The sequence below is a fragment of the Lepidochelys olivacea genome (assembly GCF_965140295.1).
Source record: "Lepidochelys olivacea isolate rLepOli2 genome assembly, chromosome: 2".
NCBI lineage: Eukaryota > Metazoa > Chordata > Testudines > Cheloniidae > Lepidochelys > Lepidochelys olivacea.
Genome location: NC_140412.1, coordinates 169600035 through 169623716, shown reverse-complemented (window position 1 = coordinate 169623716; position 23682 = coordinate 169600035). Strand labels below are relative to the sequence as shown.

Here is a 23682-nt window from a genome sequence, read left to right as displayed (position 1 = left end):
CTTTGAAGCTGTGAAAGCACAGGTGTGCTGCTACAATGTGCCTCTGGGAACAGATACGAGGATTAAGCTCACAGCAGGCAGAGGCCCTGTGACAGACATGGCTCTTAGCCCCAACTAAATAGCGTGATGCACACACACCAACATCCTAGTTGGGAAAATATTTACCCTCATAAAAGAAATGTCCAGTAGTCGACACTTATTGTTTCTCTCCTTTGCAAGTGTAAACTACTCTTGCGAAAGCTGGCGTCACCCCGACAGACCAGCCTCAATTTGGCATAAGAAAGGAGAAAGAGAATAAAGGAGTACAGAGGTATAAGTAGGGGACCTACAGCACCATGATTTTTGAGTGCTTTTCACTATCTATCTGCTGGTCAGATAAGTGACAGCCTCCCAAGGCTTCTGCAGCTAAGAGGGTCCCTACGCCTTGTCCCTTATTCGTCTTTCCGCGGAATTGAGTGACCGATCCTGGCTTGGCACCGCTGGAATCGAGAGATGCAAGGAGGGTAAGAAGCACCCACACCTGATCTCCTATCTTTAGCGTACACATATTTTGAAATAGAGCTCTATACTTTGTTTTCTTTCTTTGGGATTGTGGCTTCAGTTTTGTAACTTGTTTGTGTGTGTAACATCTCTACATTTAAATAAGTAGGCACTAGCAATTTTGTAACCACATGATTAGAATCTAGCTTAATAAATTTTGGTAACCATTTATGCATAAGCCTGACTTGTTTTCTCTGGTTTACTGTAAAGCAGCCAACACAATTAAAGAACCTCAGCCGTTTTGGCTCTAAAGCCTGGCCATTAGGTGAGAGTACTAAGAGCCTAGCGTTGAGTTGTGCCGCCTCCACGGGGCAAACTCTTGGGGCACCTGTCAGTCAATCCTGGCTGCCCGCTGCGAAGGAGCTCTGAGCTCTAGCAGTTAAAGTCACGGGTGGTTAGGACCTTGGGGCATCCGTCAGCCTAGCCCGGGCTGCCCGCCGCGAAGGGACAGTGCGTCCTAGCGGTTAAAGTCACGGATGGTATAAACGGGCATAGCTGGCACCTCACCAAACATCCTTGGCCGTCGGCTAACACCTACTTGCTTAGTTACTGAGTGGAGTGAACAGCACCATGGATGAGCTTCTACAATTTCCCTGCCCAGGACACTAGAAAGACCAGCTTTCCGTATACTTTCACTTTAATCCAAAATATAATCAGCACAAAAATATAATATCCTTGGGAATCAAGTTCTTACAATAATTCTATAAATATAAAATATATAACAACTTATTTAAATGTTATAGACCAACAGCCCATCAATTCACAAAATCCCCATTCTTTATGCTTGCTTCACTCTTTGTAGAGAAGGCCTCAGATGGTAGAACTGCTGAGCTGTAGAAGAGTATTCATGCAAGTGCTGGAATGAAGTACTGAAGGGAAACCTCTTCATGAAGCAAAATGAAGTGAACAATTCTTTTGCTTACAATATCTGTAAAAGAGACACCAAAAAGCTAGTTGGGAGGCTGGCACAAATACATAACACAGTGAAACTTCTATATAGGAGAGGCAGAAGCTCTGTCATCTTCAGAGGAAAAGCCCGCTTCAACATAATGCAGCGGCGATCCAGGATTCTCCTCTCAGCAGGGTCTGAACTCGTATTGAATGTAATACAAAATCCTACACCCGATTTCTATCTGCCTGTGGCTGTAATACACATTTAGGTCTCAACATATAAGAACAGTGACGGTGTACATTGATAGCATACATCATACACTTAAACAGATTTAGAAAAACAGCCTTGAACACAATGGGAAACCACTTGAGAAAAGAAAGAGTAGCCAGAATACCTACATTATTTTCGAGAGATTTGAGAATTGTGCCATGGGGCAGGACTGAACTTTCCAATGGCACACCATCTGCATGACTTTCACAGCTTAAATTTACGTGACTAAATTTTCAGAAATGACTAGTGATTTTTGGGTGCCAATTTCAGACACTTTAAAAAGGTCTGATATTGCAAAAGCTGGGCTCTCAGCACTTTCTGAAAAGTAGGCCCTTCTAAGATGTCTCAGGCTGGCCACCTAAAAGCTGAAAATGGCAGTCTGAATAAGTTTCTCTTGAAGTCAGAGCCATTGAACTTACTGCACAAGGCTTTTGTGGGATTTACTTGTTGCCCAGCAAGTAGCTGCAGGAGCTTCCTTATGTCTATGCGTGCCTCAGCCATGCTTTCCGGATCTCTGTCTTGAGTAGAACTTTGTGAACCATCCTCGGATACTAAAATGTTATAAAAGAGGACTTTGTATCAAAAGTACACTCACAAGATGAGTATCAGCTCTAGTCAGTATGCACTAGTTTATATGTACATGGGTTATAATTTTAAATCCCTTTTCTCTTACGCAATTAATAACTGCAGTCTTCATTAAAACTCAAATGCTCCAAAAACTAAAACTGAAAAAAAAAAAAAGCCAACATCCATTTTATTTGAATTTAAAATTTGTTGACTATATGTTAATTGTTAAAACGTTCTGAAGAGTGAATTTCCCCAGGTATTAACAAGATCAGCCCTTAGAGTTATGTTTATCAGTACCAAAACCAACGCATTAAGATAAAATAGACATCTGGATGGGGCAAAGTGGGAGACTTACCCCATGGAGGATTTCCAAGACCTTTAAAATGGGTCGTAACAGACACTAAATCGGTTTCTATTTTCAAGTTCATTTCTCCGTTTAAATTTGCTTCAAGCACCTACAATACAAGTCAGTCATTTGTCAATCAAATTTTCCCTCTGAAAATAATTAAATTACATTTAAATGTACAACTTATACAGTTTGCATCATCCTACCTCAAAAGCACCATGACCAACATGAGCACATCACACTGATAATACTACACTCTCCACAAACTCTCTCCTTGCTTCTGACATGAGTTCAGACCTCTAGTCTGCAAGGCCAGGTCTAAAACTTTAAAGTTATTTCACAGTGTCTTACTCTTTGCAACAGCTACGGTCCAAAGGGACAATGCAGCAGGAGATAAATCATGTAAAACTGAACTCCTTAGCAGGGGTAGTCAGAAAAAACTCAAACCTGACTATATTCTGATAAAAGAGGTAAACTTTTCAAAAAGTGCCTGCATGATTTAGGAGCTTAAATCTAATTTTCAAAAGTGACTTAGGCACTGAAGGACCTAAATCCAATAGACTTTCAGTGAGCCATAATCTAAGGTCCTAAGTCCCATTTTCAAAAATGGAATTTAAGTGCTTTTGAAAACTTTAGTCTAGATTTGGGTTTTCTTTAGGTTTCACCCAATAACTATCTTTCCCATGACTAACAACTGATGGGGATTAGAGAGAAGAGAAAGAAAAGCGGGGTAGGGTGGAAGGAGCTGGCATTATGTAGTAGCAGAGAAATTCATTTACTCTCCAGTATTTTTAGAGGTCACAGCTGTTGTGTTTGGCTCCTAGGTACCACCTTAGAAAAATGAAAGGGAAAGGTGGCTGCAAGTCAGTAGCGAATGAAATGATTCCTATCCCGTGCACTCAAGGACTGCATCACCACTTAAGCAGATGGAGTGTGGCCATTTACTCTAATATGGGTATTATCAGGACTAGAGTTTTCAATATAACGTGAGACCCTTTGGGATAAAAGGTGCTAGACGACTATAACTTTACAGAGCTTCTGAAAAACGTATGTCATTGCATGGACCTGTCTCACAATGCTGATCACACCGTTACTGACAAAACAAAGATAACTCTGCCCAAGAGAGTTATAAAGAGGATAATTCTAGATATGTTTATTCTTTTGAAAGTGAAAGACTACATGAGAAAATTTTCAACAATGATTTTTGTGCCTAGCTATCATCTGAATGACTGAAGTTATGAGCTCCTACCACTGTATTCAAAATAATTCTTGTTATCCCATAGAACTAAAAATTTTCTGTAACGCAAAGTCTGCTAATAATACTGTTTCTAATGTTACGCAATTCTAGAGCACTTTCCCTCCGAAGATTTCAAAGCACTTTAAAAACAAACAATACTTAAGGCACACAACATTCCTGAGTGGAAAATAATGGACATACAAGGATCATTTCATCCAACACTGATATGCTGCTATTCCTAGTATGGAATGTGACAGACCTTTAATAGCGCTCAGCAATGCTAGCCAACCATTTCGGTTAAGAAGCGAAGATTGCAATTTATAGCTGAAATGCTGCTAAGAGAACTTAGACAGGTCAAAAGGTAAATCCTAGGCCCTGAATTCTGGAAACACAGACATATGTTTAGCTTTGTGCCAATGAACAGTCCCATTGAAATCAACGAGGCTACATACATTCAAGCATATGGATCAGTATTTCCAGGATGAGGGGCTCAGGTTGTAATTTGATCAATTAGTCAGCATTAACCCGTTTACTCTGACAACCCAAGTAGGAACTCAATTTTACATCTCATCTGCAAGACAGTATCTGTGGCATCACACTTCTCTCTAACATCACACTGAAGCAACTGTTCAGTACTGATTCAGAAGGAAAAGTACTACGTACCGTGAAGCGCACAGTGTACTTTTAGGCCCTGTAAAACAACAGTAACACTGAACTGCAGCACTTGGATGTTCTTTGGAAGTTTCCCACACAAGTACTAACCTGGCCCAAGCATGCTTAGCTTGCAAGATCTAGCAAGGGAGCACTACGCAAAGTGAGATGGAAATTCTTTATGTAAGTAAGGGATGCAATTGGCCCCTTTTTTCAAGGGATTAGGAGAGATATTTTAACTTACAATGCAATTGCTGAGATTTTTCATTCTTTCCACAACACTTTTCATGGTCTTCAGCACTGGTAAGTAAATACTGACCTACAAAAATCACATCAACTACATTTAAAAATAAAACACACAGCACTATGAAATAATATTTCACAAAGTGAAATAGAAGGGATGGGACACTTGGTCTTCCTTTACTTCTGTATTTATCAAATGCTTATTCAGCAAGGGGTGCACAACAGACTTGAAATAAATCAGTGAACTACCAAGGAACAGAACACTTCCCTTACCAGATTACATCATTGGTTCATTCAGAACAGCATGCTGCCCTCCTAGCAGTTCACAACACTTGAGAAGGAGCAATTATTATATACTTTTTTCCCCTTATGTTCCTAATCTGTGTTATGTGTCAACAGTAGAAGGTCTAGCCCAAACAACTTTTCAAAATATGTATCAGAGGTTCTGTTCCTCAGTGATAAGCATTCCTATGAACTCAGGAGGGGAGGGGCTTTGTTATAACAAGGAACATCTAGAGCTGGGGGGGGGCGGGGGGGGAGTTCTGCACATAGTAAACTCAAAGTAACTTCATTATTCAGTGGAGTTACTGTGGAGCTACATTGGTGAAACAGAACACAATTCATCCCAGTTATTTCCAAGCCACGTAAACTCAAAACTCTGTTGTTAGTTTCCTCTTGTTCATGAAAGGTTTTGTACATCTAGTGTAGTAGACATGGTGAGCAGATAGACAGAAACTACATACAAAATGTATTCTCTTTAGAGCAGAGGTCTTTTTCTTACATAGCTCTAGAGCTCATGACAAAAGGATCTGTACCTTATAAAGAATAGAGTCATACAAAATGATGTACTTGGGCTGCTTACTGAAGAGTAAAAAACACAATCTAATGATAGCTCTGTCAAAAGTTATGTGGTCTCTTGTACCCAGAAAAAGAAACATCTATAATAATATCTGTGATCTATACACCTCATAGTGACAATAATCGGGCTACCTTTTCAAGCTGGGGGTGTATATATATAATATATGTATATTACACACACACATATATACACACTAAAGTTTAACAACATACGCAGCTTATAGTGTTTCACCCCAATCCTGTGCATTCAATAGTGATTTTAAAAAAACGTTGCTTACATCAAAGTCTGGTACACTGGGTTCTCGGAAATCATTCCACAATCTTCTGGGAATAACTCCCACTGGAATGTCGTGTGTCACAATGCGACTACTGGTCGATAATGAGGGCTTGAGAGAGAAAAATAAAGTTCTTGTGGTTAAGGAACAGGATTAATAGTCAGGGAGACCAGGTTTCTAATCCTGGCTCTGCCAGGAATTTGTGATGTACCGCGGACAAAATGCTTAAGCTTTTTGTGTCAGAAAGTGGGCATAATTATACTTCCCTTCCTAAAAGAGATTTTGCAAGGCTAAAATAATTAATGTTTGTAAAACAACTTAGGATCTGCTAATGAATGGTGTTACAGCAATATAATGTAATATTAAAATCCTCAATGGGGGCAGATCTAAATTAAAAGAAAACAAAACTAAAAAAGCCACAGTTTTGCCATTTTACCTTATGTAACCTACTGATTTCAATGGGAAGTATATGTCAGGGTAAAACCTGGCCCACTGGATGGAAAGAAGAATGGAAGATTTACTTTTTTGCCATTGCCTTGGTGTAACTCATTCTGTAATATTTTATTCTCCCTTTCCCTCCCTGGCTAGTATCACCCACATTATCCTAGGTGCTTTCCAAGCATAAAAGAAGGCATGCCCCTATCAATATAGTTAAATTAGATTCTTTTCCCAGCAGCATTTCAGACTATTCCAGGAAAGGACATATATGATTTTAAAATCAGCTATTAGATTTAGGGAACAGCACAATGTTTACTACATTGTTCCCAAGGGCACTTAAAAAGCATTTCTGCTCTTACCAGTTCCACAGCTACTGTGAGACAGGGGCAGTGCTTGTTAGTCAACTTGATTTTCACCGTCTTGGCATTCTGGGCTGTTTTTAAAGCCCTTGATAGGTTTTCGGGTGTCAGCTCCAAATAAATTTCATTGTGTTCTGCTGCTACTCCTTCCATTTGGAACTCATCAAAGAAGTTCCCCTTTAAAAAAAAAAAAAAAAAACAGAGGGGAGGAATGACAAGGAAAAACTGTTTAAATTTAAAATAAGGCAAGTCACAGTAAGCAGAATTAAAGCATTGTACCATACATTCAGAACCGACTGTCTACAGGCTGAAACTCCCCTTTGCTCTGTGTGTTCTGTATGTTACAAAACAGGCTCTGCAGCCATAAAGGTCCAGCTGTGTGGACCCGGAGGCAAATTCAATGCGTAACCTATTAACTTCAGTCTCTTACATGCCACCTCCCATAAGTAAACAGAGAGGTTAAAACATTCTTATCCCTTGTGCAACTACACACAAAATCTGAGAGAAAATATATGTGAAAGTCATCCTAGAAACAGAAGAGTTCAGCCACATGAAGACACATTCTCTATGCGTGAAATTAAGAAGATAAGGAGGGCCACAGTGGGTCAGACCAGTGGTCTATCTAGCTCAGTATCCTGCTTACCAACAGTGGCCAAGTTACAGGTGCTTCATTGAGAATAAACAGAACAGGGCAATTTATCTACTGATCCATCCCCTATCGTCCAGTCCCACCATCTGGCAGTCAGAGGTGTAGGGATATCCCAGAGCATGGGGCTGTGTCCCTGATCATCTTGGCTAACGGCAATTGGCAGACCTATCCTCCATGAACTCATCAAATTCAGTTTTGAACCCAGTTATGATTTAGGCCTTCACAACATCCTGTGGCAACAAGTTTCACAGGTTGCTTGCACATTGTGTAAGTTGAACAGTCCCAGTCTATTTAATCTCTCCTAATACAGAAGCTGTTTCATACTCTTAATCATTTCTCAAAAAGAAAAGGAGTACTTGTGGCACCTTACAGGCTAACAAATTTATTTGAGCGTAAGCTCACTTTATCGGATGCATGCCAGTTTGGGATGAGGGAGGTATTGGTTTCTTGATGTCACATCTATGAACATGCAAAGAATTTGGAATTTAATTCTCTTTAAAACCCGATTCACAGTCTGTTGATGATTTCACTGTGATCGGGCATAGAGTGCATGGCAGTGACTCCTGCTCTGAGAGAAGGCTGCATGACTTGTTAAGCCTCCAAATTCCTCGCATGTAAATAGATGTGACATCAAGAAACCAATACCACCCTTATCCCAAACAGCACGAAGGCTATATTAGCACAGCCTTGCACTGACATCACAATAAGAGCCAAAAAAGGAAGGAAGTAGAAGAGTATTTACATGTGTACTTCAAGACTCAGGTAGAAAGATCGAGATTTACACTAAGTAATTCACTCAGTATGTACACGGTTTTGAACTGTTCATGCATGCATGCTGTAGCTCACGAAAGCTTATGCTCAAATAAATTTGTTAGTCTCTAAGGTGCCACAAGTACTCCTTTTCTTTTTGCGGATACAGACTAACATGGCTGCTACCCTGAAACTAATCATTTTTGTTGCCCTTCTTTATACTTTTTCCAATTCTAATAGATCTTTTTTTGAGTTGGGACAACCAGAACTGCACACAGTATTCAAGATGTGTGCATACAATGGACTTATATAGTGGCATTATGGTATTTTCTGTCTTATTATCTATCCCTTTCCTAATGGTTCCTCACATTGTTAGCTTTTTTGATTGCTGGTGAAATACATTCCTGCAAAAGTCTATACACCATTGATGTCCCTTTTAAACCTTTAGAACAGCCACCTTAGTTTTAAAGACACAGAGATGTTTCATATACTGTTAATTATGCAGTATCAGCCTATTTCTATGGCACGTACCTGACTTAACTCACACCACATGCTGACCCCTCCATTAGCCACTTTATCAGTAAGGATGAAGTAAAGTTTGTCCACTGTAAGGCGTAGAGTGCATGTCTTGGCTAGTTTGGCAATTGTATTGATCACACCTATGGGATAAAATTTCATTAAATGACTTCCTAAAACTTCTAGCACAGGACAAAAAAAGCTTTGCTTGCAAGGTTGTGGTTTGCAGTTCAGTAGGAAAGAACATTATTAAAATAAATAAATCAATGGAAAGTGGCAACCCAAGACTTTGATATTTTGTTAAATTCTGTTGTTTTGGTTTAAACCCTCCGCCCCCCATCATTATTTTGTTTGGAGAGACAAGGTGGGTGAGGTAATATCTTTTGTTGGACCAACTTCTGTTAGCGAAAGAGACAATCTTTCAAGCCACACAAGAGCTCTATGGTTCAAAAGCTTGTCTCTCTCACAACAGAAGTTGGTCCAATAAAAGATATCATCTCACCCACCTTGTCTCTCTAATATCCTGGAACTAAAAAGCTACAACTACGCTGCACATAATTATTTTGCTTTGTCACCTATCTCCTATCCTGTCTGACATCTAAACTGTGAGAAATCTGTGGTAGGAGCTATCTTTTTTATTTTTTGTCTGTATACTGCTCTGTAAGAGGTTCACTTGTTTAGGGTTCCTGGGTGTTACCATTACCACAAACAGTAAACAAACAGGTTTCAGAGTAACAGCCGTGTTAGTCTGTATTCACAAAAAGAAAAGGAGTACTTGTGGCACCTTAGAGACTAACCAATTTATTTGAGCATGAGCTTTCGTGAGCACACAGCTCACTTCATCGGATGCATGCCGTGGAAACTGCAGCAGACTTTATTTATACACAGAGAATATGAAAAAATACCTCCTCCCACCCCACTGTCCTGCTGGTAATAGCTTATCTAAAGTGATCATCAGGTGGGCCATTTCCAGCACAAATCCAGGTTTTCTCACTCTCCACCCCCCACACAAATTCACTCTCCTGCTGGTGATAGCCCATCCTGGCCACTATGGATGTAGAAGCCCTCTACACCAACATTCCACACAAAGATGGACTACAAGCCGTCACGAACAGTATCCCCGATAATGTCACGGCTAACCTAGTGGCTGAACTTTGTGACTTTGTGCTTACCCATAACTATTTCACATTTGGGGACAATGTATACCTTCAGATCAGCGGCACTGCTATGGGTACCCACATGGCCCCACAGTATGCCAACATTTTTATGGCTGATTTAGAACAACGCTTCCTCAGCTCTCGTCCCCTAAAGCCCCTACTCTACTTGCGCTATATTGATGACATCTTCATCATCTGGACCCATGGAAAAGAAGCCCTTAAGGAATTCCACCATGATTTCAACAATTTCCATCCCACCACCAACCTCAGCCTGGTCCAGTCCACACAAGACATCCACTTCCTGGACACTACAGTGCTAATAAACAATGGTCACATAAACACCACCCTATACCGGAAACCTACTGACTGCTATTCCTACCTGCATGCCTCCAGCTTTCACCCTGACCACACCACACAATCCATCGTCTACAGCCAAGCTCTGCGATACAACCACATTTGCTCCAACCCCTCAGACAGAGACAAACACCTACAAGATCTCTGTCAAGCTTTCTTACAACTACAATACCCACCTGCTGAAGTAAAGAAACAGATTGATAGAGCCAGAAGAGTTCCCAGAAGTTACCTACTACAGGACAGGCCTAACAAAGAAAATAACAGAACACCACTAGCCATCACCTTCAGCCCCCAACTAAAACCCCTCCAACGCATTATTAAGGATCTACAACCTATCCTAAAGGATGACCCAACACTCTCACAAATCTTGGGAGACAGGCCAGTCCTTGTCTACAGACAGCCCCGCAACCTGAAGCAAATACTCACCAACAACCACATACCACACAACAGAACCACTAACCCAGGAACTTATCCTTGCAACAAAGCCCGTTGCCAATTGTGCCCACATATCTATTCAGGGGACACCATCACAGGGCCTAATAACATCAGCCACACTATCAGAGGCTCGTATACCTGCACATCCACCAATGTGATATATGCCATCATGTGCCAGCAATGCCCCTCTGCCATGTACATTGGTCAAACTGGACAGTCTCTACGTAAAAGAATAAATGGACACAAATCAGATGTCAAGAATTATAACATTCATAAACCAGTCGGAGAACGCTTCAATCTCTCTGGTCACGCAATCACAGACATGAAGGTCGCTATCTTAAAACAAAAAAACTTCAAATCCAGACTCCAGCGAGAAACTGCTGAATTGGAATTCATTTGCAAATTGGATACTATTAATTTAGGCTTAAATAGAGACTGGGAGTGGCTAAGTCATTATGCAAGGTAGCCTATTTCCTCTTGTTTTTTCCTACCCCCCCCCCCCAGATGTTCTGGTTTAACTTGGATTTAAACTTGGGGAGTGGTCAGTTTGGATGAGCTATTACCAGCAGGAGAGTGAGTTTGTGTGTGTATGGGGGTGGGGGGATGTGAGAAAACCTGGATTTGTGCTGGAAATGGCCCACCTTAATTATGCACATTGTAGGGAGAATGGTCACTTTGGATGAGCTATTACCAGCAGGATAGTGAGTTTGTGTGTGTGGTTTTTGGGAAGGGGGTGAGAGAACCTGGATTTGTGCAGGAAATGGCCCAACTTTATTATTATGCACATTGTGTCAAGAGTTGTCACTTTGGATGGGCTATCACCAGCAGGAGAGTGAATTTGTGGGGGGGGAGGGGTGGAGGGTGAGAAAACCTGGATTTGTGCTGGAAATGGCCCAACTTGATGATCACTTTAGATAAGCTATTACCAGCAGGACAGTGGGGTGGGAGGAGGTATTTTTTTCATATTCTCTGTGTATAAATAAAGTCTGCTGCAGTTTCCACGGCATGCATCCGATGAAGTGAGCTGTAGCTCACGAAAGCTCATGCTCAAATAAATTGGTTAGTCTCTAAGGTGCCACAAGTACTCCTTTTCTTTTTAGTAAACAAACACACACACAAAAGCGGATGATTACAGAGTAAAATCTTTGGAACATAGGAACAAGACACAGAATAATGGTCCATGGTAATTTTTTTATTCTTATGTTATTTATGTATAATTGTGCCTACATGCTACAATGCAACATGCCCTGGAAATATCCCAGATGGACAGATATTCCCAGATCTGCCACTGAGTTGTTCTGAGAACTTGGGCAAGTTGTTGCAGGGCTCTGTGCCTCAGTTTTCCCATTTGTAAAATGAAGACAGGGACACCTTTATTAGTAATGGCTTTTGGGATACAATGTGCTATGCAAGGGCCGGGTGTTACACTCCCCAGGCAGCAGGCGTTGAAATCTGTCTTCTAAACCAGCTAGTGACTCCAGTTTAGTTGCTCTGGCTATAAAGCACTGTATGGCCAAGGACAGCAGCAGCCAGAAAAATGAGGCTCGTGTGCTTGCAAAGCAGCCCCGGTTTCCCCTCCTCACGCGTGCCACTCTTTGTGGGGTGCATCGCTCCCTGGGGTACGGGGAGAGGCTAGGGGATCTGGCGGCACATCTCCCCGAGATTTTAAAGCTCAGGGGGCATGAGGGTTTGTAATCTCCCCCCCCCCCACTCCATCTCCCAGCCCCCGCCACACCTCACCCTACCCCTTTCCCCACAGGCAGGCTCCCGTCCTGACCCCTGGGCTCCCTCCCACCCCGCTGCTGCAGACCTGCTCCCCGGGGCTCCGCGCAGCGCGGCCCCCCAGCCCAGCCCAGCCCAGCCCGCTCACGGGTGAAGTGGTTCAGGCAGGCGACGTCCACGATCTTGGCCCGAAACCGCATTGCAGCAGCAGCAGCCGCCCTGAATTTGGAAGCAAAATAAACCCGGCGCAGCTCAAACTCTCCGGGAAGCCCGGCCCCGCGCAACCCAGTTCCGCTTCCCCTTCTCCTCCCCGCCCACCTCTGCGGCCTTGTATAGCGTCAGCGTGCGCTTAGCCCCGGGGAGAGTGTAAGAAGCGGCCTGATTCGGGTGTCACTGCGGCGTTACTCCATTGGGCCGGGGATCAGTGGCGCTGAGCTGGTGTAAAAGCCGCGCCAGCGCGAGCTCAGGATGAGCAGCATAGAGGGGGTGTTTCAGGGAGAGCAGATCACAGGGACAATGCACTTCTCCACTGCCTGTGCCCTGCTGCTGTACAAAGGTGGTGATGATGTTACGTCTTTCCTTTAAAAAAAAACAACAACAATGAAGAGCTAAAGGAAATAGGGGAAAAGTTGGTATCAATTATTAACAGGACAAAAAACTACCCACATAAAAAAGGTAGGAGTTGAACAAGACAAAAACCATAGTGTTAGAAGCGGCCCAAAATATGAAAGAAGGGAAATAAGCATAAAACAAGAAAATAAAAAGTGAAAATAGGTAACAGTTAAAAAAAATGGAGGCTAGACCTGTGCTTGACTCTCCACTCTGTTACACCAATGTTACACTGCTGGAAATCAAGGCGTTAGATTGGTGTAAAACTAGTGTGGCCATGTGGGGAATCAGGCCTAAGGAAAGGTTAGGAAAAGAAAGTGAAAAGGAGCAGAGGAAAAGAGGGAGAAATGAACTGAGTATTTTTTTAGGAACTAAAGTTAGGTTAGGAGTTGCCTTGAGGGGCAGGGGCAGCGAAATGATTTAATGTGAACACTAGATGGGGCTGGTGAGCTCACAGTCGGTTACAGTCTGATGGCAAGCATAGTGTGCTCTGGGGACAGTGTCAGGTGGGGAGTTTGACTGGGGCGGGACACCTGCGTTACGGTTTGACAGGTGTACTGCATACTAATAAAAACCCAGCATTACAGTACAAAAGAATTTATGCTCCTCTGGCTCTTGGTACAAGGGGAACCCTATATGGAATCAGTGCTCAAAGCCACAGGATCCAAGCTTGCTGCTGTTGAAAATGCTGTCATGTATTTTTTGTATTCATAGCACCTACCTAGGAATCCCAGTCATAGATCAGGATCCCATTGTGTAAGGTGCTGTACAAACACAGAACAATAAGACAGTTCTTACCCCCAAGGAGCTCATTAGGAGGTCCTTTATCCTCTCCCTCCCCATAACTATCTGGGCAGGTGGTTCAGAGTGTGAAGAGGATGCCATGTAGCAGCTGAAATCATTATAACTACAAGAAAAGAGGAGAGAAAGAGGAAAAATCCTTTATCCTTCCTCCTCCCAACTGCAGAAGGTAGAGGCTCCTCTCATGGAAAGCAACAGTGGGTGTAGTGGATGAAATAAGGCTATCTTCCACCTGCGAGCAGCTGAGGGGGAAGCTAGAGGTGTTGTCAGTACAGTATACTGGTACGTCCTACTGCATGTCCTCCCAGCAACTAGGAGGGAATAGTCTAAAGGGGCAAATACTCATTGGAATGGTAAGGCATGTTGGTGTCAGTCTGGCCTCCCAATAAAAGCAGTGGGTTTTTACATAATAAACCATCAACAATGACATATTTACTTCAATGAGAGTTTTGCAGCTCTTAGTCCGGAGGAGTATTTACTTCTAGTTTGTTTTACTAAAAATAGCTATGGGGTTGTGAATAATACAGTTGACATAAAAGCAAAACAAAATAAATAGATTTATCATTTCTCTTGTTTAATTGTTTTCATTTTTCATAATTAACACACAGAAATACAATACTAAACCAATGTAAGCATTAACCAAATAGAACAGAACCCGAAAAAGAACTTAATTTAACATGGATGGAGCAATCATTAAAATATTATTAGAAGAATCACAAAAGATAATCATAAGAAAGAGACAATAGCACTGGAAGATAATTCTACATATAAATGCAAAATTCTTAACAAACAAGCAAGCAAGCTGTAAGAACAAAGAATAAGGAGAAACTCAAATCCAGTCAGAGGACTTGCATACAGCACAAAGTGACAGCGTATGTGGAAAGCAGACTATTTATTTTGTTTTGCAATTATTTTGTTGTTGAATTTGCAATACCTAACTTGACCACAAAACTACATTGTGCTAGTTTGGTTACTGGCTGAATTTTGGGGAGTTATCAGAGACTCTGGGAAACATTATATAAGAGTAATGCATATGGTGGAAATTAATAAATAACAAGATTGATGCAAGTGCCTCCTAAATCTTGTTATTAAACTTACTGTCTGATGTCACAGATAGTCAGCAACTAAGCTGCAATGCTGTTGCTATTAATATTGTTGGATGAATCCTATGAGGATAGAAAATGGCATGTCTCAGAGGTGGTGCATTAAATGTTCAAGAGGTGAATGCCAGCTCTCCTATTTGTAAAAAACCAGTTAATAAATCAAAAACTAAAAGGCAGAGAGAAGCTGAAGAGAGAAAGGGAGAGGGGTACATATACATAATAAAATAACTGTGTGACTTGGTGGGATTTTAATAGCAAATCGTCTTGCCTTGGTAAAAAACTTGGGGAATATAATACGTAAGTTTCTCTTCTCACCAACAGGAACATACAGGCCCAGATCCTCAATAGCATTTAGGCTCCTAACTTCCATTGAAATTATGTGAAAATGAGAGAGGAGATTGGGGATGCACCAGGAAAAAATAGCATCCCACGAGCAGATCCTCAGCTGGTATAAGTTGTTAATGCAAAGTCAGTGGAGCTAGGACAATTTACATAAGCTGAGAAACTGCCCCCATGAGTTTAAGTGTAGGTGAAGATTGAAACTCTCCAAGATCAATCACTGTCTATGAATTCAGGAGCCCCTAACCAATACTGTGGGTCAACAGAGGATAAGCAAAGAAGAATGCCACATGGAACACAGGGGAAAGCTTTGATAGGAAATACAAAGAGCCCATCTCTAAGGAAAAAGAAGAGGATTACTTGTGGCACCTTAGAGACTAACCAATTTATTTGAGCATAAGCTTTCATGAGCTACAGCTCACTTCATCGGATGCATAAAGTGGAAAATACAGTGAGGAGATTTATATACACACAGACCATGCAAAAATGGATGTTTACCATACACATTGTAAGGAGAGTGATCACTTAAGATGAGCTATTACCAGCAGGAGAGTGGGGTGGGGGGAGAGAAAACCTTTTGAAGTGATAATCAAGGTGGGCCATTTCCAGCACATTTCCAGGAGTTAACAAGAACGTGGGGGGGGGGGAGAATAAACAAGGGGAAAGGGAAAAAAACACTAAATTTTCTCTGGTTAATAATTTAGATTTGAAGAAAAATCCATCTGACATATTTCTATCTCATTAGAATCCCAGGTCCGGATTTCCCATTAGGCACAGTAGCATGTGCCTAGGGTCACCAGTGTTCTAGGGACACCTACAAGTTAAAAGTGGGTTAAAAAATTTCATTTTTCTACAGAAAATATGAAGGTCAACTGTAAGTGGGGTGGGGCGAGGGGGTGCTGAAGATGCTGTGCCTAGGGGCACCTAAGGTTAAATCCTGCCTGTAGAACCCTCTTCGCTCAGATTCAAATTTCCTACCCCAGGCAATCTCAGAAATATTAGACAAATACTATTTATTTACTATACACACTGTACCTTTTTCTATAGAAACAATAACATTTTGAAGAATAAAAACAATTTTGCCAAAAATAATGTTGTTTGCATTTTTATTTTTCTATTTTTGTCTTCTATGGACACCCTTTCACTTGGGTGATGAAGTGGAGTGGATCTTAAGAATTTCATTTTTAGTTTGCTGGTGTTGTTGCCATTTTGAGTTCCTAAGGTGTGGGATTCTGTTTAAAGAACTCCTGGGTATGTTTTAGATCTCCGTGTACCCTGAATCGATAAATGCAGGTATATTCTGGGTGTCCCCAATTGTTTAGCACTTTCAATTTCATGAACCTCATGAATTCAGAAAGTTCATTCTGAAAGAAAGAAATTAAAGCTATTATTTTTTACTTTATGTATCTTTCACTGCCGATCAACAATTAGCATCATGCAGGGGTGACTTGTTCACTATTTTACTCATGTGAAATCATTGCCCACAAGATATGAAGATGCTTATACCTCTACTAACTGTACTTTAAAATAGTAATTATAGAGCCATAGCCACAAAATAGGCTAGCCTGCCTCAGTAAGCAAAGTAACTCTATGAAGTTCTCCTCACTTAGAGGCTGACTCCAACACATGTAGAAATCCCACTGATATCCATGTGAGGTCTGTGCACAGAATTTCTACACAGACGAGCACTTAAACAGAACAGATTTATTTTCAGTAATCTATAACAAAAAGATTTCCTTACAATGATCAGTAATGTTTAATTTGATGGACCAATATTCTGGTGGTATGTGAGCTGTTTTCTTTTTATGCAGACTAAGGGAAGATTGCCCAAATTCATTGCAGGTAACACAGCAGATTAGACTCCAGCAATAGTGCTGCAGAAAAATTGTTAGTTTAAAAGCCACCATTGACAGAACTACAGACTAAGTTACAATCCTTTCCACCCAGGGCTATTTCTCCAGATCACTGCTGCTGGGAAGCTCAAACAACCCCCTAATTCAAGCAATAGAATCCATCTTAATCTCACAGTCACTTCCCCTCTTCCTTAATGTACCTTCAATTGGAATGTTTGAAATAAATCTCCTTCACAGTTATATATGAACTGTCCTAAGAAAGTTCCTTGCTCCTCATCTTCCTCCATCAGACCCTGCAGAAAAACACAGGCATGGAGAAAACAAAAGACAGTGAAAACCCAATTACAACAGGTTTAAATGTGTTTTGTCTTCATGCAGACAGTTAAAAGGCATGACATGATATCCCAAATGCACAGTGATGTGCTAAATCCATAAAACAAGGGTCCTTGTAGCACCAGTCCATTCCAAAAGCCAGGTTTGACCAGGATGGTGGTATCACAGGATATCCAAAAAATCCAAACATAGATGGTACAACACATGAAATATATCACTCTTGTTCATAAACCAAGGTTTTATTTCAAATACATCTCCAAAGTTACAAATATCAGGAGAAGCCCGATAGTTGTGGCCTACTAGTTACCACTTCATGTTTTGGTTAATTTATAGTCACAATAGTCCCGTGAGATAGGTAAGTAAGTACTAGCCCCATTTATAGTTGGGGAAATTGTGAGAGGTTGAGTGAGTTAATGGCAAAGCCAGGATTGGAAATCAGAAGTTCCTAGTACCCAGCCCTGTGCAGAATCCCCTAAATCACATTGCCTCTCTTATAGGTAGCATGTAGACACAGCAGGTTGTGCAGGAATGGGAAAGTCTCATTTTTAAGAGTAAATGGAATAACAAGGATTGTGCTGATAGTTATATATATGAATTGCTCCCTTCCTACAACATGGAGTGAGTTGTAGATGTGAAGGAAATATACAGAACTTGCTTTTTTCCTATATTTCCCCCCATACTTCCCTTCCCCCTTCTTAGAAATCTTATATAAAAAGCTAAGGAAGATGCTCACATAGACAGCGAAGTCCTTAGGAGCACTGGAGATTTCTCCTGTAGGGGAGATTTTCTTGGGAATGTGCTCCATTGTAACTGCTCTTGGAATTATTTCCACAGCCAGTTTGATGACAGTTTCACCCTGACTTCCTGGGAAAGGCCAGCAGTCCCCAGGATAATTATTGGGCTAAAACCAGAACACAAAACAATGATGATTGGTTTAGGCAACCATGTGGCTAACGATATCACTGGTATAATTCCACTGAAATCAGTGGAATCCCTGAAACCAGGGATTCCTTTGGCACCTTAGAATCTATCCTGAAACATGCCAATGATATTTAAATCATCACAAAGTTCATATGTTTAGAGTCTAATTAAAAATTAAATATAAAATATGTTGTTTAATGCTGAGGATAAATACTAGTTCCACAATGCAGTATTCAGATGGACTGTACTGGCTGCACCACTCATAAAAGCTCTAGTACCATGGTCTTCACTTTCCCCCGCACTTATGAACCGTGTTTATTCCCAGGTCCCAATTCTTAATTCTGTTGCTCTTATTTCTCTCTTTCCCTCACTTGTGGTGTGGTGCCAACCTGGGTTTGTCTGCAAAAATGTCATGAAATACAGCAGCATACGCTGGCCTTCTATCTCCACTGATCCTTCCCTGAACTTCAAGCAGTATGGAGAGAAGAACAGGGAAAGCGGACATGGGGAATGGTAGTGGGAAAAGGAGACCCAAAAGGAAGAGAGGAAAGGGTAAAGGAAACTCTCAAGACTTCTTTTATTTTGATTTCTACCTGAAGAATAACTTCTGGAGACTTTACAAAAACCAGCATTGGAAATGATAACCAAAAGAATTTTCCTCTATTATGACGGTAGCTCCTAGTAGTTCTGGACTGAACAATGCTGGCACCTGAAATTAAAATAGTCATACAATAATGAGATAATATCTCGCATATAGCATTACATGGACCTGAAGAAGAGTTCTAAGTAAGCTCAAAAGCTTGTTTCTCTCACCAACAGAAGTTGGACTCACTTTGCCTCTCTAATACAGCAGGTATTCCTAACAATGTGAAATATACAGAGGATCTAATGACCAACACCAGGTGTTGGGTGCTTAACTCCTAATACATAGAGAACAAAGCCCCGTAATACAATTATCATTTATGTGAGTGACTCATTCAAACTGGACATGCATCACCATATGTGACCCTCAGAAAAAAAATTCATTATCAAACAACTCTTTTATGTGACTCAATCAACATACACCAGCCATAATTCTTATAGCTCTCTCTTCCCCACATGCTTACTTCCATATACTCTTCTCAAATGGGCATGAAGGGACATTGGCACAGCTTTCCCACACTGGTAATACCATAAGAATGTTGGCTCTTACCATACTTTGACCTGAACAAGCACAGGTTTTGACTGATTTCTAGCAACAGTATTTTTCTCTCTTTCACTTATTCTGTCCTTCTCTATAGTAACAGGCCATGGTGGCTAATTAAAATATTCAAAATTGCTAATAGGCGGTGGGTAATAAAACTGAAAATAGTGATTAATAAAAACAATATAAAATACGCATTCGTTTTTATAAAAAGGCTTGGAACATTGTCAGACTATGTAAATGCATAATCTTATTTTACCCTTGTCCTCTCTTCCTCTTCCCTCCTAGTGTAGGTGACATTCATTTGTACATCTTGTCTTAAACTAGATTGTAAGCTTTTTGAAGGCAAGGACTCTGTCTTCTTATATGCTTTTACAGTGCATAACAGCATGGGGAGCCTGATTCTAACTGGGGAGAATAATAATACCTGCTGATTTTAGGGCATAATCAGGCATCTGGACTTGGTCTTCATCCAGCTTTTCAAGTACTTTATTCAGCATCCTTTTAACAGTCTGTGAAAGAATATAAAGGTAAGAACTGTGAGAGGGGAAAGGACTTTGAAAGTAGTACACACACCAGATCACCTACAATCTGAAGTACGTGTAAAACAATCATGAAGTAACCATTATGTTAGACTAAGGTCTGGTCTACACTTAAAATTTAGGGTGACATAGCTACAGCAGTGAGCGGCGTAAAAAATCCCTAACTCCCCCAGTGTAGATGTTGCTAGTGCACTAAAAATAAAGTGTAGTTGCGGTGGCACAATGAGATGGATGGGTATATACTTGAAACAGCTAAGATGTACTTGGGGTGGCTAGCCCCTCCTGCTGCTCACACCACTGTGGCTACACTCTATATTTAACATGCTAGCTTGATCACAGCTAGTACAGGCATGTCTTCTTGCACTGGAAATTACACCCCCAGCTCAACTTGTAGACATACCCTAAGAGGCTGGGTTAGGATGCCTGGTATCAAGTGCAGGTATTATCTCTTGAGTCAGAGACCACTTGTTAGAGGTTCTGAAAACCACCTGGAATCTCAACCAAAGTGTCAAAAAACTATTGTGTTCACCTTGTTCTATAATTTTGGCAATAGCCACCTTTGTAGGAGAGTGTGTATAGCCCTCCTTCTGTGCAGTTGTTTTACTATATCATAATAGTGGTAACTACCTATATAATGACCCCTCGTGTCATTATATAATGACCCCTTATATATGTGCAATTTAATCACCACCCACCAAGTAGTTCATAAAAGCGAGTGATCACACCAATTGGTTAAATTCCTGTAACTTCCAAGAAATAGAACAAAACTCAAAAGAGCAAAGATGTTTGATATACTCTGTCCTCAGGAACACTGAGCGCATACTGCCAACAAGATTGCCTTTGGGAAACCCTTACCATACTATTCACTTCTACATCAAAGACCAGCTGCTGAAGATGAAAGGACAGATTCTCTAGACAATATTACCTGTGCTGAGGATCCCCTGTACAGACCTGTGGGACAGACTGTGGAAGGCTAGGAGGACATACATAATATCTCCTGCAAGCCCTGTGAAATAGCCCCTCCATACAGAGTTTCTCTGGGGAGAGGCTGGGGAAAGCCTTGGCAGCAGCCAGGTCTCCCATGGGCGACACTGACAGGGACCAAAGGGAGCCCAACGGTACCAGAAGTGACTCAGGAGACTGAGTTGCAGGTTCTCCTCATGAATTTTCCACCAGATCATTCTCTCGGGGTAAAAGTGAAAAATCAGTACTGTAGCTTACACTATTGTTCCTTCAAATGTCTAATGTAGTATACATTTTGTTCAGGAGGTGATGGTATTCTTTTAATGGTTAGGGTGATGGAAATTCCTACCTATGTTATCCCACCCTTCCAGCTACCCTGCAAAAAAGTCTACAGTCCAAAGAGAATTTTTTTATTGTGGGTGAACATTTGTTCCTGGATTCCCAAGACTGTTACACTACATATGTCAATGAAGTATAAAAAATGTGTGAGAAGGAACTGTGGTAGATACAAAGAAAGATAGAAATCTCTACCTACAAAATCCTGCAATGTCCTCTTACCCATGTTGTAACGCCTTTGATCTCACTCCCTTCCAGGGCTTCACTGATAGCACGCTGGGTGATGTCCTTTGTACCTTGTCTCAGAGCATGAAGCTCTGTCTGTAGCTTATCTACCTGCTCTTTAAGAGATTGGATTTCTTTCAAAACATGGTTTGCCTGCCTAAAAAAAGTGGGAAAAAGTGACAGAAAACACTATTTTCCTGGCCTGTCTGGCTTGCAGTATGTCATGAGAATGAGACACAGGCGACAGACACCTTTTTTATACCTTTAAAGAAATCTGTTCCAGATGATCAATTTGTAAGTGATAGGAAAACTAGACTTCAATACCAGTTCTAATACCTTCAGATGGCGAAGCTACCTCTCTGCCCCATGGGCAAAATTTTCAAAAGTATATCTAAACAATTAGGACCCTCGGTCCAATAGACTTTCAATAGGACTTAGGCACTTTCAAAAATTTTACCCTGCTTCCTGAGTAACACGGAGGTGAGTGGAAGCATATCTGCAACTATCCTAAAAAATGCGTAAGGGCGGGTTTGAAGGACTACGATTTTGTTTGATGTAGAAAAAAAAATTAAATATGGACAAAAGAATAAGGATTCTGCCTGGAAAATACTGGCATACAAGATACAATAACCTGTACTTTCAAAGATTTCAGGGCATTTCAAAACAAGAACATATGGTTAAAAAAGTAAACCGGTTTTATCTGGAATGCAGACCAACCCAGCAGCAGGTTACATTTGATTAAAAACTACTCACACAAATGGCACAGAGGGCCACAAAAGAATATGCTCAGTTCCTATCTCTCAATTGCCATCTCTGACACAGACCACAAACAGATATAAAACAACGAAAAATACATATTAAAAAGTGCAGTCACCACTGCAACAACTTCTAAAACATATTTTACTTGACAAAAAATGTCCCCCTTTCCTTACACATGGGAACAGTGGGTTCCCATGCCCCGCTCCTACCTGAACTCCAAAGCTCCCATCACTTTTTCAGCCTACACAGTTCTGTATAGTACCCTAATATCTCCTATATAATTAAACATTCATGTTATTTTTCTAGCATCTTGACATCAACTTTTCAAAAACTGCTGCTTGATAAGGCTCCCTTGTTTTTGTTCTTCCTTCTCTTTCCATTCTTCATTCATACCTTTTACAGTCCATTTTAGTGTATCTGCTGCACCGGTTTTGGTAATTTCTATTCCTTCCTTCCGATCTTCCTGTATTCCACTTTAAATATCTTTGTTCTGTTAAACATTTTTCTCCTTCATTCCTCATGTCCACCACTTCCCCCCGTCACTCTCTCTCCCCAATAACGACCTTCTTACCCTAAGTGTTCTAGTTTCTCATTTTGCCCCACAGCTGTTCTTTCCCCCCTCCATACTCCTATATTCTCCCCTTAGTGACTTGGATCATTATTCTCACATGGATCCTCTTATTCCTCTGATCTTGGCTAACCATGCATGGCTTCTTCACATGCAGCTCCTACACCACCAGGCTAGGGTCGGGAAGAAGCAAAGGTTTCCTCCACCTACAGTGGGAAAGGTGTACAGAGGAGCTTCTATTCCACCTTACAGGAAGGCAGAACAATCAGAAGTTTCTATTCCTATTCATTTCAGAATATGGAGGGAACCAGCAAAAGAATTTCTCCGTCCCTCCACCACAAGGAAGACAAAGCTGAACAGCAGGAGAATAATAATCTTTACTGCTTCTCCGCAAAAATCCAAGGAAGATGGAAGTGCAAGCAGTTTTTCCTTCTTATTTAGTTGTGCACATGAGCAACTTATATGCCTGTAAGACAGGGGAGAAAAATTGCCAGCTCCAACATCTTCCCTGCCTCTGGATTTTAAGGGAGTGGGAGAAAAAAATCCCTACAGATACTTTTCGGATTGGGAACATCATCAATGTGTATAAAATTTGTGGGAGACCCAACTCCTCCATTTGTGCAGTTGTTGTGCTCAGGGTTTGAATTCCTTTACAGCAATGAGTCAAGAAGTCATCCAGAAATCCACCTTACCTTAGAGACTCCATATCCATTCCATATATCTCTGATTCATCCTAAATGGAAATATTAATAAAACATTCATTCCAAACACTAACACCGCTCATACAGAGCCTCCTGCAGAGAGAGGCAATCATTCTCTACAGGAACATGAGATGGTAGACACTCAGAGACACAATGCCTGCATACTACAAGTAGGTAACACTAACAT

General features: G+C 41.1%; 2 protein-coding genes across 3 annotated transcripts; both read right to left on the bottom strand.

Annotated features, from left to right (window-relative positions):
• Positions 1 to 1159: 1159 nt before the first annotated feature.
• Positions 1160 to 12549, bottom strand: HUS1 (HUS1 checkpoint clamp component). Of its 2 annotated transcripts, XM_084620091.1 has the most exons (8): positions 12408 to 12549; positions 8607 to 8734; positions 6677 to 6853; positions 5883 to 5990; positions 4748 to 4822; positions 2625 to 2724; positions 2122 to 2253; positions 1160 to 1468 (listed from the first exon to the last, which is right to left on the bottom strand). In XM_084620091.1, the coding sequence occupies exons 1-8, from the start codon at positions 12457 to 12459 to the stop codon at positions 1386 to 1388; spliced, it is 855 nt and encodes a 284-aa protein (XP_084476217.1). In that variant the 5' UTR covers positions 12460 to 12549; the 3' UTR covers positions 1160 to 1385. The 2 variants fall into 2 exon arrangements, with proteins under 2 accessions (XP_084476217.1, XP_084476218.1); XM_084620092.1 differs by lacking the exon at positions 2122 to 2253.
• A 3670-nt stretch (positions 12550 to 16219) lies between these two features.
• SUN3 (Sad1 and UNC84 domain containing 3) lies at positions 16220 to 20227 on the bottom strand. Its single transcript, XM_084620813.1, has 5 exons — positions 19829 to 20227; positions 18812 to 18927; positions 18031 to 18198; positions 17165 to 17257; positions 16220 to 16475 (listed from the first exon to the last, which is right to left on the bottom strand). The coding sequence occupies exons 1-5, from the start codon at positions 19899 to 19901 to the stop codon at positions 16329 to 16331; spliced, it is 597 nt and encodes a 198-aa protein (XP_084476939.1). The 5' UTR covers positions 19902 to 20227; the 3' UTR covers positions 16220 to 16328.
• Positions 20228 to 23682: the final 3455 nt, after the last annotated feature.

What these genes read in the sequence shown, in the direction of transcription:
- HUS1 (XM_084620091.1), bottom strand. Translation starts at nt 12,459, where the DNA reads ATGCGGTTTCGGGCCAAGATCGTGGACGTCGCCTGCCTGAACCACTTC. An exon ending in CTGCCTGAACCACTTCACCC is followed by an intron (nt 8,735 to 12,407) that starts GTGAGCGGGCTG and finishes TTTATCCCATAG; the next exon opens with GTGTGATCAATACAATTGCC. An exon ending in TCCCACAAAAGCCTTGTGCA is followed by an intron (nt 1,469 to 2,121) that starts GTAAGTTCAATG and finishes TCTCTTTTACAG; the next exon opens with ATATTGTAAGCAAAAGAATT.
- SUN3 (XM_084620813.1), bottom strand. Translation starts at nt 19,901, where the DNA reads ATGCTGAATAAAGTACTTGAAAAGCTGGATGAAGACCAAGTCCAGATG. An exon ending in CTAAGGACTTCGCTGTCTAT is followed by an intron (nt 17,258 to 18,030) that starts GTGAGCATCTTC and finishes GTTTTTCTGCAG; the next exon opens with GGTCTGATGGAGGAAGATGA. An exon ending in TTCAAACATTCCAATTGAAG is followed by an intron (nt 16,476 to 17,164) that starts GTACATTAAGGA and finishes TCTTTCTTTCAG; the next exon opens with AATGAACTTTCTGAATTCAT.